Raw genomic sequence first — 15825 nt, forward strand, 5'->3', positions numbered from 1 at the left:
TTTAAATAAACCATTGAATTGGCAGTGACAGGGGAAGTCATGTGAGCCGGATGTGGGGCCTCTGTAGACAAGTGGATACCCCTTTTGTTGTCTGGTGGTGCTATGCTGCTTGTACTCCTTTTTGAGAACAGCGGGTACAACAGTTGGTGGTGCACTATAGAGTAATTCCTGCTGTGTTTGTTCTTTAACTTCCAACAGCACTCCCTCTCTCTTTTCCTTAAGGGAGATGTAGACGATATTGAAACCGCACCATCTCAAGTAGGTAAAGCCTGGGAAGACATTACAGCCATCTGAACAGAAATGGTCAAGTTGGCCCGAGGGGGAGTTTCTGAATGGTGGTCTGTTGGCATGTCCAAAATGGCCTCTCTGGAGTTTGCTTCCTTAGAGTGCATGGGGGCTCATCCTAAAGGTGTGTCAGTTGTATCATCTGCTCTGGCCTACAGACGGCGAGATACTCTGTTCCAAAGCCGTTTGCTAGAAGAAGAGCTTCCTACAGTTGGGCATTGGGTACCTGAGGATGAGGTATGACAGCTGAGGTTAATGCCCAATGCCTTCTCTAATGCTTTTTATCACGGATAAGACAGTATTGAGGAAGGCTGGAGTGAGCTTTAATTATATTTTTGCTTAAATAATCAAGCTTGTTATCAATCCCGGCTGTGAAAACAGCAAGGGAGTTCAAAAGGTCAACCTGAAGGTCCAATTCGTCTGAATGGTAATTGTGGGCGGCTACCTTGGACTGAAGTGTCTTCAAGAGCTCTGAAAAGATGATTCCTCGTACAGGCAAGGGAGATCTGGGGCTGGCAACAGTGGCTGGACCACGATTACAGGGCTCCTCGGAATAGGAGAGAGAGAGCTACAGTAATGATTGATCATTCAGTTTTGTGCAAACAGCTATGGGGTGGGTATAGCCATTGTCGTCAGATTGGGAACTTTTCAGCGGGAAAGCAGAAATATGCTTGCCACTGTTGCCCAGTCACGCTGAGCAGCTGCAGGGTTGAGCGGAAATGTTTAGATTAGTTCCAGGATTGGCTCTGATCTGTGCTGCTCCAATATATGTGCAGAAAGGCCTGCGTGTCTTGCTGGTGAGGAGACTGTCACACAAACGCCACATTGTGAGAGGCCAGGCTGACCCACCAAAGGTAAATTGACCTGAGGTATTTGGAGCAGGACATGGGCTGTTAGCATCTAGGGTAGCCTGTGGTGCGCGCTTATCGCAGGGCCACTGGGGGAAATAAGCAGTTGGGGGCACACTACAGATGCCAAATGATACTTGGTTCAGGTAGATGACCTTTAGGGTAGGCCTTCAGGCATGGGTCAGCGTTACTGCTGTCGTCACTGTCAGCAGAGCTGCGTGGACAATAGCCTTCATTGACTCTACCAACACAGCCAGCACCATGCAGTTGCATGTTTGTGACTTCCCCTCTCGCAATGAGTGATTCAGATTGGCTTTTTGTAGTTTTCTGGTAAAGAAATCAATCAGGTGGTCTTGCGTAAGTCTGTTTGACCAGCCCAGTTCTCGGAGCTGGCTGTGCCGGGGTTGGATACCAAGTCTGAAGCCACAGGGCTAAGGTTGGGGTTAAAAGACAGTACTGGGTCCATGCGACATGCAGCCTTGGTGTTCCTACGCTTTAGTTGGTAGCGCCCACCTTGTCTTGCTGGACCTCATTGCCACTGTTTGTAAGTCTGTTTATGAGGCCAGGGTGTGGGGCTGCTTAGGCAAAGTTGGATGGCCCGTTAACCACCAATGCCGAGCTGGTTACGGGGGGGCATGGAGGGCAGTCCAAGAGGGAAGGAGCTCACCAGTGCCACAGGCTGCTCTTTAACCTAGGCCACTTCCATGGCAGCTGGGCTCTACCTGCTACAGTAGTGTTATGCTATTAATTGTGTTTGACCAATGACTGTGTTTCACCACTGCGCATATTAGTTGCGCAATGTTCACCAGTAGCACATTACATGTTGTATTCAGTTTAGCTGCCTATTGGCTTTAACATGGCATTAGACATTACATTTGGTATGTAGGTCAGCTGCCTATTGGCTTTAACGTGGAGTTAGACATTACATTTGGTATTTAAGTTAGCTGCCTATTGGCTTTAACGTGGAGTTAAACATTGCAGTTGAGACATTGCAGATGAGCTGTGTTTTTCCAAGTTTTTCACACCAAACCCTAGCTGATAAGAGAGCGTAGATTTTGTGTTTACCTCTCAATCCAGTCTGGGAATGAGTGAATTCTGGAGAATTGGCCTCTCTCCAAGTTTATTCGGTTCTCACACTGAGTTTGCTTTTAACGATGGCCCTGGGCAACAGCGAGGGGGAGAAATATCTTGACTTCAGACAGGAACGGACGTCAGTTGTCTGTCTCCCGTTTGGGTAGAAAATCTCTTTCTCGCAATTGAACCGCAGTCATCAACTTGCAGGCCCCAGAAAGATGAAATGGAGTGATAGGCTCTACGGTGATGCAATTTTGACTTTTATGCTTTGCTTTGAAGTTATGCTATAATATAATCACATGTATTTGCTGTGTACATTGCAATAGAGAAGTACTTTGATATATTTTGCTTTCATTGCTGCGACTACTTTTGAACGTGTGCTTCCAACCTACTAATTTCGTCTTTCAGGAACCTCGTGGTGAAGTAATAATAACAATAAATGTCTTCTTTAAACTAAGAAGTGCATTCCAGAGAAGTTTTGTAAGCCCGGTCATAAGATAAGAGAAGGAAAGCAAAACATTTTGGCGTTGATCGGCAGTCTGGGAGTCGGAGTTAGAGATTGGAAGTGCACTATTTAAGAGTGTAATTGTTTTTTTGTTGTTTAGGGAATTAAAGAAGCACGGCAGACCATGTTTCAAAATACATGTGAAGTTAAACTGCCTTATGGTGCTGTGAGAAACATGTTTTCTTGTTTATCAGGACTGTGTGAGTCTTGGGATGAGTGCTTGGAAGCATATTTAGAAAATGTGCCTTTTGAAAGAAAGGGTGTCCCTTTTGTTCTTGACAGAAGGGTTTGCATACTTTTGTCTGCTTACAGAAAAATGCAGGAGAGATGTAGGCAGTTAGAACATGAAAATAAGAATTTACGTGAGCAAATTAGCCAGAACACATTATTGCAAGATAATACTGAAATCTATGAAACTGCTGTTTTAAAAGAATCTGGCTTTTCCCATTCCAGTAATGAGGAGGTTAAAACAGGTGTGGGCCAGTGTGAGCAGAGCAGCCCACAGTTTTTGGCAGCTGAAGTGCATTCCTTAACAGATAACACTGAGAACAGAGTTAGGAATGTTATTTTCAGACCGCTTTTGAAAAGTACTATGTTTAAAATTAATTCAGACAAGGCAGAAGTACTGTCGCAAAATGTGCACGTACTGGGAATTCAGTGGAATCCAGAAAATAGACAGATGTTGTCAGAAGTAAAACAAAAGATTTTAGAGTTTCTTACTATTTGCACTAAGCAAGAGACACCGAGTTTCACAAGCTTGTTTGATTTTTGGAAACAGTATAGCCCTCATCTGAGTGAAATCTTAACACTTTGATACAAAGTAACTAGGAAAAAATATGAGCAGCTGCACTCTTTTGATTTGGCAAATGAAATAATTCAGACTTTATGTTTCTGCGCAGTGCAAGAGGGAAACACTGGTTTACATGTAAATCAGAATCAGGGGAAGACAAGAGTGCCCCTGGAACTTTGGATTAAGCTTTTGACTTGTTATTGGGCTCTAGTGAATACTGAGCAACTGACATTAAATGATAATGTAATTCTGAAACCTGAAATATCAAGCATGCAGTGGGTGATGAGTTCACCTAAATCTCACAGTATAGGACAGGCACAGGAGGCTAGTATCATACACTGGATCTGGTACATGCAAGACAGGGCTAGAGTCACTGCAGCCCTACATGAACCAGTGACACAAGCCCCTTTTCAGGATGAGGAGAGGGTGCAGGGAGTACCACAGGTAAAAGAGTCACCAGTGAAATTGAGTGCATCATTTGAATTCTTGTCCCCTGAGGATAAAAAGCATGTTTGTTTGACTAATGATTCCTTGACTGAAAAGTTGTTGTCTACCACAGGAGAAGGAACAGAGTTGTACAATGTGTGTCAGACTTTAAAGCAAGAGCTGCTTGAGATGTGTCATTTTTACACTGATTCTTGGTTCATGGCCAATGGTTTAGCTGTTTGGTTTTCCACATGGCTTGTATATAACTGGTTCAATTCCCTTGCAGATGTTAAAGAGAAAAATTCAGAGACAGAAGTGTCCACCCAGAATTCTGACTTAGTGGGGATGGCTAAGTGGGTGCACCAGAAATGTGGACATCTGGGAGAAAAAGCCACTTACAGGTGGGCAGAGATTAGAGTGATGCACATTCCCCTAGATTTGATAAAAACTGTGATTTTGCAATGTCCTATTTATCAGCACACACAACAGCAATCTGTCCCACGAACAGTCACAGATCAGTTGGGGAGAGGAAAGTTACCAGGACAGATATGGTAAATTGATCAGGTTTTAGGGGGAGTGATTGCTGCAGATTACCAAGGAGAAATCAAAATGATGCTGATAACTAGAAGGGAATCTGATTCATTCATACAGATTGCAGACAGAATTGCCCAACTTGTCAAAAGTGCAGTGAATGGAGGTTTGGTAAAGAAGGAGTCTGCCCCAGCCCTTTTACAGTGCAAGGAAAGGGAAGCTGTGGTGCAGCAGATAAAAACCTCAGTGCTATGGTGTGGATTGAATCCCCAAATGACCCTCCAGAACCTGCAGAAATTATAACAAAGGGCCCCAATAATGTCCTGCTGATTATAAAACAAGGAAAGGAAGAGGGAGGGCACATTTCAGATGACAAATGTTATTTGCAAGAAAAGTCATACTTTTTTCTTTTGCAGATCCTACCACGACTTGCCACTGACCATGAGTGTGCTGTGTGGTCTCCCTTCGGGTGTGTGTGTGTGGGGTCGGGGGAGGGACCGAACCCCCAACCTGAACCTGATTGATTAAAGTACAAACCCCATGGATCCATTTTGCGCAACTGGCAACTTCAGTTCAAGTTCTACATGGGATCAATATAAAGTTTGTCAAATTGTTTGTCAAATTGTTTGATTACATTCTTCCACGGGAACTAAGCAACCTTGCCAGTTAAATGTCTGTGTTTTTTCGTGTGGAACTCTGACTTTCGCTTACATTCCTGCAAACCTTTCAGGTGGACCGTGTACCTTTACATGATTAGAACTCATGCTACATCAACTTGCTGTTTTAGAGACACTATTATCCCAATCAGAGTATATAAGCTTCAGTCTTTTCATTGTAGATGTATCTGATGTGAAAGGTTATGAGATCAATATGTTAATCCAATTCCATGGCTTTACAGTGATTGCTTTTATCATTCAAATCTGATTTGCTTATAATGATTTTTTTTGTGTTGATGTTTTTGTTTGAAATAAGAGGTATGTAAACAAAAATTAATTGGTCATAGGGTGGAGTGTTATGCTATTAATTGTGTTTGACCAATGACTTTGTGTTTCACCACTGCGCATATTAGTTGCGCAATGTTCAACAGTAGCACATTACATGTTGTATTCAGTTTAGCTGCCCATTGGCTTTGACATGACATTAGACATTACATTTGGTATTTAGGTTAGCTGCCTATTGGCTTTAACAAGGCATTAGACATTACATTTGGTATTTAGGTTAGCTGCCTATTGGCTTTAACGTGGAGTTAGACATTGCAGTTGAGACATTGCAGATGAGCTGTGTTTTTCCAAGCTGTGTTTTTCCACATGATAGACCAAGCAGTGTTTTTCACACCAAACCCTAGCTGATAAGAGAGCGTAGATTTTGTGTTTACCTCTCAATCCAGTCTGGGAACGAGTGAATTCTGGAGAATTGGCCACTCTCCAAGTTTATTCGGTTCTCACACTGAGTTTGCTTTTAACGATGGCCCTGGGCAACAGCGAGGGGGAGAAATATCTTGACTTCAGACAGGAACGGACGTCAGTTGCCTGTCTCCCGTTTGGGTAGAAAATCTCTTTCTCGCAGTTGAACCGCAGTCATCAACTTGCAGGCCCCAGAAAGATGAAGCGGAGTGATAGGCCCTACGGTAATGCAATTTTGACTTTTATGCTTTGCTTTGAAGTTATGCTATAATATAATCACATGTATTTGCTGCGTACATTGCAACTGAGAAGTACTTTGATATATTTTGCTTTCATTGCTGCGACTACTTTTGAACGTGTGCTTCCAACCTACTAATTTCGTCTTTCAGGAACCTCGTGGTGAAGTAATAATAACAATAAATGTCTTCTTTAAACTAGGTAGTGCATTCCAGAGAAATTTTGTAAGCTCGGTCAATGCAGCACACACCTCTGCTTCCACTCACCCACCCACAATGAAGCGTGGTCAGACAGCAAGAAGTCAGTAATAGGCTGGGAGCAATGGGTGCCAAGCAAGGGCTAGGTGAACAACGGGAAGCGGGAGGTATCTTTGCCTAGCCCCTTGTAGATTAGCACCAACAACGTTTTATCTTTCCAATGCCAGGACAGGGCCAATTGTAATGGTTCAGCTGGCCTGGTCTGTGCTACTCCTCTTATTCTGCACACGCTGCCACACTACCACCTCGCTCCTTCCCCCCTTACTCACTGCTTTCAGATCGGGGGCTACTCTGGCTGCTTCCCGCTCCACAGTGCCTCAGAGGGCCGCTCTCAGCCTCCCAGCCTTACCACGGCCTCCTCTTGCGACACAAAGCAAACCGGAAGGCAACATCAGTTGACGGAATCAGGCTGATTGGGCTATGTTGGGCTGTGCGAGCTAGTATGCTTGCGGCGGTATCCTGTGGTGCGGAGCTGGAGCAGGGATCGCAAGACAGTTCGACCGCAGCTCCTCCTTCTAAGCATGCCTACGTGCATATGAATTTAGTTTCAGAAACTACCATCAGAAGAAGTTTATGGGAAATGCATGGGGAAAATTTCTTTTTGAACCCCCCTTTTTGCTCGGCCCATGCTAGATGGATCACCCCAAAGCTCTTCGCTAAGGTAAATTTGCTTCTTTGGCAAAGATTTGAGATTCGTCAAACGGCACCCAAAGTTATTAGCAAACCAAAAACTGCCTTGTCTATGGAAAAGCAATCCTACCTATAACTAGCCAGTGGCGACTGCCACTGGGTAATTAAAACTGTGATCAACCACTTGATCAGACTTCAAAGATTATATCAACTATTCCAGCCCTGTAATTGAGAAGACAGTTTCAACTACCCGACTATCCACATGGAACTTAAGTACTAAACATCTTGTCCACAGAGATGGTTTATGCCGTGTTCCCACATGTTTTAAGATACTGAGTTACCTTCCTCTTTAAAATGAATTGCCAGTTGGTTTAAAAGAGCCACAACTCTTTAGTAACACCGTTCTTACAAATGGCCCCTATCCCCAACTAATTATGCTCCATGGCTACTCTTATCCCTTTTCAAGTAACTTTTTGTGGGCAACTCTTAACATAGCACTTGCCAACTCTTTCCCTAAACTTCAACATACTCTGTGTTTTCCTTAGCTGCCTTAGTTCGCTATTTAACTCCCTTCATTCTGTTTGAACTACAGAAAAGAACGCTATATCTGAAATGGATCCCATGTTTCCAGAAATAATCTTGTCTACCATTAGTCGATGGAAGTAGTCCAGCAGGGAATCTGCAAACAGGGTCCATTTCAAACTCAAAATTAATGTGCGAATTGATGCTTTACAAAACAGGTATACATTTATCAATTACTTCAGTATTTTCCCCACATTAAAAGTCTCCTAGAACCCTCCATCACGCTTTGTACACCCACACTTGTCAAGGTTTCTGCACTTATTCATCCATTTTGTGACTGAATGCCTAAGCCAACAGATCCCCTTCAATGTGATGAACAATTTTCAAATTTAGAAATTGTATGAAATCATGGCAAAAAAACAAGAGTAATTCAGAACCACTTGGCAAAAACTGAGTGGAGGTCAGGTAGTCTGGTGCAATTTAGCTATTAAACCTGGAGAGGTTTAATGAGTGCAGAAATTCTAATCACTTAATCCATTCTGGGTCTGTGTGTTTGGATATGGGAAATTAATTTAGGATGATCAACTCCCAAATTCTCTCCTAATCCCACCTTAACCTCCACTAGGTTATGTGCTAAATTCAAGTTAAAATCTTCTGTTAAAATTATACAATCACACCTATCAATTTACTGCACATCATGTAAACATTGAGACGGAGTGCCCAAGAGGGTCTAGCGTAGTGGTGGTGGCTGCCTAGCTGGTCAGGGCTCTGAGTGACTGCTTGGTATTAGCAGTACTTCCTTGAGCCACCAACTAATATATGGAGGGCAGTAAATGGCGAGGTGCTCAACAATTAAGAGACAGGCCTCAGGCTCAGAAGGGAGAAGTGATACAGCAGAAGAAAAACTGGACTGGTGCAATGATCAGAGAATGTAGTTTTAAAAAGTATTATTATGTGGCTAACACCCTATTCTGCGGAGAGGTTTCGAGTGCCAGGGGTTGAAATACCCTGTTTTTTCACAATCAATTTTACAGGTGTTAGGGATCACATTCCTCCACGTATTAAATGATCTATTATTAACAACTGATTGCCGTCATATTTCTAGACAATAAGACAAACTATATAAAGAATAAAAACGACTGAGGCCTTCAATCTCAAGGTGTCAACAGAAGTATGTGCAATGTAGCGCACTGAGGTTAATTAGTCCTTTTAGAGGTCCAATATATGGTGAGGCAGGTGGAGATATGCAACACACAGGTTTTCACCATCAAAAACCGATGCTCCCGCGATGTGGATGAACACATGCTTTGGAACGACATAATTCTGCAGCTGAAGTAGACTATATATTGGTGAAAGTGAGAAACCTCACTGCCTGATTTTCTGATGGACATACAAAATGAACTGCCCGAATGCAAATTGACAGGAAAATGTGGACAATACTATGCTATCCAAAAGCAGACATGGAATGACGATGGAGAACACGGGGGTAGAGAGAGAGAGGGAACGTGAGCAAGATAAAGAAAGGAGAGGTGAGAAAAGACGGGAGGTGAATATAGATGTTTTTATTTTGCTAATTATTTACATCTTTCTAAAAGAAACATACAAAGAGAGGTTTATTTTTATGCCACCTTCAATCAACATAATTTGCACCAGTGGTGTACATCTACCGATGCTTAGGTCGGAATCACAAAGCCCACAGCTACGTGGCACACATACCTCGAGGAGGAGGACCAGGCACGGGCTTCGGTTTGGGCTTGCTGCCCGTGAGAAGGAAATTTAAGGCTGCTTCCATGTTGTTGCCATAATCCATAAGTGCCTGTCTTGCTTCGTCCTTGCTGAAACCCATTTCTGTGATGTGCTTCAGAGCCTTTTCATCAACCTGCAATTAGGGAAAGGCTGAATGCACTCACAATCAGGAAAGCAGTTTGAACACTCAGCACAGCATACAGTCTCCGCTTTATCTTGAGCTGCCATTCACAGCCTTTCATGAATAAAATTTAATTAAAACATTTATATTTAATGTTCACACGGTCACATTTAATTTAACTTTGCAAAGCAAACGGATTGTCGTTATTATGTGTGGCGTTGTAGCTGTGCTCAAAAATTAAACGGGAATATGCAATTGCCAAGACGGTAAGTAGTGTTTTCAATGACCCCGGCCTGCTCAAAATGTCACAGGATTTAAAAAGGGTTCTCATCTTTCACCGGAGTCTCGAAGGATTCAACAGATCGAAAGGCTCGCGCTCCTGTTCAGAGAAGTTAAACCTTTTGGCAAGAGAATAAAGATATGCGCTTATCCTCGATTACTTCATAATTGGAAACCTAACCTCCTCCATACCCTTTCCACTGAGTTTTATGACTGCGGTCAGAAATACGGCTCAGGTTTCGGTAGCTTAGCTAACATCGGATGTATTTTTGCTATAGAGTCACAAGGGTGTGAGTCCTAAGCATCAGGAACGTGAGAAGATTCGAGTGCGAGAAAACTAAGAAAAAGTCCATGGGGAAACAGAGTTTAAGAGGGCCACGGGTGGTAAACCCTGAAAAAAACAGTGAATGTGAAATGCGAATGCCTTAAGGGTCTAGATGATAGCAATGTACTAAATGCTGCAATGGTCACAGTTTCAAATGGTCTCAATACACAGTCGTTTCAGCTTAGCACACATTTTCGATTCGCAACAACAACAAATATAAATATGTATATATAGTCCAAAGGCACCCTTACTCCAGACAAACTGCAGATCGGTGGTCTGTTTTTGGAGGTGCAAGAAGCAAGGTTTTGCAGGTGGGTGTAGTGCTGCTAGATAGGGAAGGTTGTGTTTATAGGTGGGGTATTAGAATGCTAGGTAGAGGGGTCTGCTTCGGGATGGGAAACCCAGGGCCCAGGAATGAGGTCTACTGTTTGGTGAGCGGCAGGATGATGGCATGGAATCAGTTTTGGAGGTGGGTGCTTTGCCAGAGGACAAGGGGTGACCGAAAGGCAGGAAACGAGGAATGGGCATCTGGAAACCAGGTCTGATGGTCTGTTGTGGGATATCAGGGCACTATGTTTGGGGTTATATTTTGGGGGTGCCATGACAATGTTTTTGGTCTTTTCTGGGAGATGGTAAAACAACAGGTATGGTGGTCTTGAGGCTAAGGTAATTGGTAGGTATAGCCGTTTGTTACAGGGCTGACAGGTTTTCAGGTTCGGGTGATCTGTTTTGTAAGTGAAGGGGATTACAGGACGCTAGATAAGGGCTATTTTGGGTGAAATGAAGGACGGTGGTGGTAGCAGATACCAGGAATGGGATATTTTAGGCTTGATAGTGAATGGCCAGGCTATTTTTTTTTTTTTTTTTAGATGTGTGTGGCCCAGATCTGGGAGGGTACACAGGAGGACACGAACAAGAATGTCCACTTGACAGGTCAAATGATTAGCGTAGGTGGCAGGACAACCATTTCCAGTTCAGTTTGAGGGGTGAGAGGTGGACCACAGGTGTGGATAAGGCAGACGATGTTGTCACTGACAATACATACCCCGACCTGGCCCGGTATGGGTTCACTTTGGATAACTTTGGTCCCTGTGACACGGATCCAACTAGGAACAATAAATGTGGGCAGTGGGTGAGGTAAAGAAAAGATGCTGAAGGTATTACAATTGCTGTGTCACAAAATATCATCTTCATATGACAAAAGTTAGGAAAATGGCTTCACTATCTCATGGACCAAAGGAATGGTGAACAGCCCGCGGAATCCTGGAAAGTAAGGCGGCAGAAAGCATTGCACACTCAAGCATGGGGAACCAGTGAGCGAATGTGAAAGATGAAGTACAGAGTATTGGACTTAAGATTTAAAACATTAACTTGGTTTGAAGGTGGCACAGTCACTATTTATTAACACAATCAATGCGCATCTTGAGAGAATCTCTGACCTTCGCAGTACTGCTAAATAGAAGATTTAAAGAAACAAAGGCTGCCACTGAATATGAAAAACAGTTACAATGGGCAAGGGTAAAAGTGACTATCGTTTTATGTCTGAATGATGCTAAGTGCACAACTACATACATCGCATGTAATGACGTTTATAGCTTGCAATATAGATGATATGTACCTTGCCAGCAAAGCCAAGACACAACCAAGCACAAACAAAGACAATTTGGCCTGCTAATGCCTTCAATGATTAGTTGAGAATATGTGTGGTTTCATGGAATAGCACCAGATCAACTGCCTTTGTCAATGCTAGTGTTCACAATATTTGGAAAATTGACTGTGAAATGCACCGTGTGCCCTCATTTACAAAATATGTCCTGTCAACATCCCCGTGACAAGTTTGTTTCACTTGCTGTGCTTATTTAATCAGTGACCGAGGAACAGTTCTGCAACTGACCATTTAAAATAAAATTCTCCAGCAATTGTATGGAAAAGAGCATTTCATTTCTGACTGCTGAGGAATGTTTTATGTAATATGGGCACCAACTGGATGACAATGAAATTGGTGTCTCGAGGTTGTCATGAGGGGGCAGCCAGTTTGAAGGTTGGCTTGTATCTGCAGAGTTTTGGACTCTAACATTTTTAGATAGCTCAGTTGTCAATGTGTTGCAGGTGACAGTGGTCCATCTTTTTTTCACAAAATTACGTTCAGATAAGAGATGCATAAAGTCCAGATGAACTAGACCATGTGCCAAACACTTAAGGTCGTGACTCAAGAAAAAATGTTTGGAACAGGCACCTAGTGCAGCCATCTCCAGGGTGGTTACTTGTCTCCTAAGCTGGAGTAAGGAGTGTGTAAGAAACTAGCACAAGCATCTGTAAAGCGTTTTCCAGGTACAAACTCAGTATCACATGGATGTGACATCTTGGTGTTTCGCCTTTTCACACTGATAGTTATTCAGTTCAACTGTTAAGAAGTCTGAAAACGCACCTCGCAGCTAAGGACATGTAACAGGCAGCCGCTTAGTATAAGCAGATGATTCCTTAGCCTATATTTCTGGGGCCACACCACTGTCAGGGATTCAATGATAATGTGCACAAACTATAAAACATACATGTGAGGAAATGCCTCCTTGGCATGGTTACCCCCTAACTTTTTGCCTATGATGATGCTAAGTTATGATTTGAAAGTGTGCTGGGACCCTGCTAACCAGGCCCCAGCACCAGTGTTCTTTCCCTAAACTGTACCTTTGTCTCCACAATTGGCACAACCCTGGCACTCAGGTAAGTCCCTTGTAACTGGTACCCCGGTACCAAGGGCCCTGATGCCAGGGAAGGTCTCTGAGGGCTGCAGCATGTCTTATGCCACACTGGGGACCCCTCACTCAGCACATGCACACTGCATCACAGCTTGTGTGTGCTGATGAGGAGAAAATGACTAAGTCGACATGGCACTCCCCTCAGAGTGCCATGCCAACACTCACACTGCCTGTGGCATAGGTAAGTCATCCCTCTAGCAGGCCTTACAGCCCTAAGGCAGGGTGCACTGTACCACAGGTGAGGGCATATGTGCATGAGCACTATGCCCCTACAGTGTCTAAGCAAAACCTTAGACATTGTAAATGCAGGGTAGCTATAAGAGTATATGGTCTGGGAGTTTGTCAAACACGAACTCCACAGTTCCATAATGGCTACACTGAAAACTGGGAAGTTTGGTATCAAACTTCTCAGCACAATAAATGCACACTTGCAATTTATTGTAAAATACACCCAGAGGGCATCTTAGAGATGCCCCCTGAATACTTACCCGACTTCTAGTGTAGGCTGACCAGTTCCTGCCAGCCTGCCACACACCAGACATGTTGCTGGCCACATGAAGCGAGTGCCTTTGTCACTCTGTGGCCAGGAACAAAGCCTGTACTGGGTCGAGGTGCTTCTCACCTCCCCCTGCAGGAACTGTAACACCTGGCGGTGAGCCTCAAAGGCTCACCCCTTTTGTTACAGTGCCCTAGGGCATCCCAGCTAGTGGAGATGCCCGCCACTCCGGCCACTGCCCCACTTTTGGCGGCAAGGCTGGAGGAGATAATGAGAAAAACAAGTGGGAGTCACCCACCAGACAGGAGAGCCCCCAAGGTGTCCTGAGCTTAGGTGACCCCTGCCTTTAGAAATCCTCCATCTTGAGTTTGGAGGATACCCCCAATAGGATTAGGGCTGTGCCTCCCTCCCCACAGGGAGGAGGCACAAAGAGGGTGTAGCCACCCTCAAGGACAGTAGCCATTTGCTACTGCCCTCCAAGGCCTAAACACACCCCTAAATTCATTCAGTATGTAGGGGCTCCCCAGATCCCAGGAAATCAGATTCCTGCAACCTGAAGAAAGAAGAAGGACTGCTGACCTACAAGCCTCCAGAGAAGGAGGAAGACGACAACTGATTTGGCCCCAGCCCTACCGGCCTGTCTCCAACTTTGAAAACCTACTCCAGCGACGCATCCGACAGGGACCAGCGACCTCTGAAGCCTCAGAGGACTGCCCTGGACTACAGGACCAAGAAACTCCTGTGAACAGCGGGCCTGTTCAAAACCAGCTACTTCTTTGCAACAAAGAAGCAACTTCCAAGGACTTCACGTTTCCCGCCGGAAGCGTGAGACTCTACACTCTGCACCCGACGCCCCCGGCTCGACCTGCAGAAAACCAACACCTCAGGGAGGACTCCCCGGCGACTGCGAGCCCGTGAGTAACCAGAGACGACCCCCCCTGAACCCTCACAGCGCCGCCTGCAGAGAGAATCCAGAGGCACCCCTGACCGCGACTGCCTGTAACAAGGGACCCGACGCCTGGAACCAACACTGCACCGCAGCCCCAGGACCTGAAGGAACCGAACTTCGACGCAGGAGTGACCCCCAGGCGACCCTTTGCCTTGCCCAGGTGGTGGCTGTCCCAAGAAGCCCCCCCGTGCCTTCCTGCACCGCTAGAGTGACCCCCGGGTCCCTCCATTGAAATCTATACAAATCCCAAAGCCTGCTTTGCACACTCACTGCACCCAGCCGCCCCTGTGCCGCTGAGGGTGTGTGCCTACTTGTGTCCCCCCCCCCCCAGTGCTCTACAAACCCCCCCTGGTCTGCCCCCGAGGACGCAGGTACTTACCTGCTGGCAGACTGGAACCGGAGCACCCCTGTTCTCCATAGGCGCCTAAGTGTTTTGGGCACCTCTTTGACCTCTGCACCTGACCGGCCCTAAGCTGCTGGTGTGGTAACTTTGGGGTTGCCTTGAACCTCCAACGGTGGGCTGCCTATGCCCCCAGGACTGAGGCTTGTAAGTGTTTTACTTACCTCCTAATCTAACCTTTACTTACCTCCCCCAGGAACTGTTGATTTTTGCACTGTGTCCACTTTGAAAATAGCTTATTGCCATTTTTACAAAGACTGTACATGATATTGTTTTCATTCAAAGTTCCTAAAGTATCTAACTGAAGTACCTTACATTTTAAGTATTAACTGTAAATCTTGAACCTGTGGTTCTTAAAATAAACTAAGAAAATATATTTTTCAATATAAAAACCTATTGGCCTGGAGTAAGTCTTTGTGTGTGTGTTATTTATTGCCTGTGTGTGTACAACAAATGCTTAACACTACCCTCTTATAAGCCTACTGCTCGACCACACTACCACAAAATAGAGCATTAGAATTATCTACTTTTAGTATAGCCCTCATTTGAGTGAAATCCTAACACTTTGGTATAAAGTCACTAGGAAAAAATATAAGCAGCTGCGTGCCTTTAATTTGGCAAATGAAATAATTCAGACTTTAGGTTTCTGCGCAGTGCAAGAGGGAAACACTGATTTACATGTAAATCAGGAACAGGGGAAGAAAAGAGTGCCCCTTCAAGACAGGGCTAGAGTCACTGCAGCCCTACATGAACAGGTGTCACAAGCCCCTTTTCAGGATGTGGAGAGGGTGCAGGGAGTACCACAGGTAAAAGTCACCAGTGAAATAGAGTGCACCATTTGAATTTGTGTCCCCTGAGGATAAAAAGCATGTGTGTTTGCCTAATGATTCATTGACTGAAAAGTTGTTTTCTAGCACAGGAGAAAGAACAGCGTTGTACAATGTGTGTCAGACTTTAAAGCAAGAGCTGTTGAGATGTGTCATTTTTACACTGATTCTTGGTTCATGGCCAATCGTTTAGCCGTTTGGTTTTCCACATGGCTTGTACATAATTGGTTCAATTCCCTTGCAGATGTTAAAGAGAAAAATTCAGAGTCTGAAGTGTACACCCAGAATTCTGACTTAGTGGGGATGGCTAAGAGGGTGCACCAGAAATGTGGACAGCTAGGAGAGAAAGCCACTTACAGGTGGGCAGAGATGAGAGAGATGCACATTCCCCTAGATTTTATAAAAACTGTGCAGCACG

General features: G+C 44.6%; 1 protein-coding gene across 3 annotated transcripts in view; it reads right to left on the reverse strand.

The window, feature by feature from the left end:
* The window catches only part of TDRD3 (tudor domain containing 3), a 653010-nt gene that overhangs the window by 250831 nt on the left and 386354 nt on the right, over positions 1-15825 (reverse strand). For all 3 annotated transcript variants that reach the window (XM_069205299.1, XM_069205301.1, XM_069205300.1), the window contains exon 9: positions 9225-9387. In XM_069205299.1, the coding sequence (XP_069061400.1) occupies positions 9225-9387 (163 nt within the window). The remainder of the gene's footprint in view (positions 1-9224; positions 9388-15825) is intronic.

This window comes from Pleurodeles waltl, chromosome 8, assembly GCF_031143425.1.
Source record: "Pleurodeles waltl isolate 20211129_DDA chromosome 8, aPleWal1.hap1.20221129, whole genome shotgun sequence".
NCBI lineage: Eukaryota > Metazoa > Chordata > Amphibia > Caudata > Salamandridae > Pleurodeles > Pleurodeles waltl.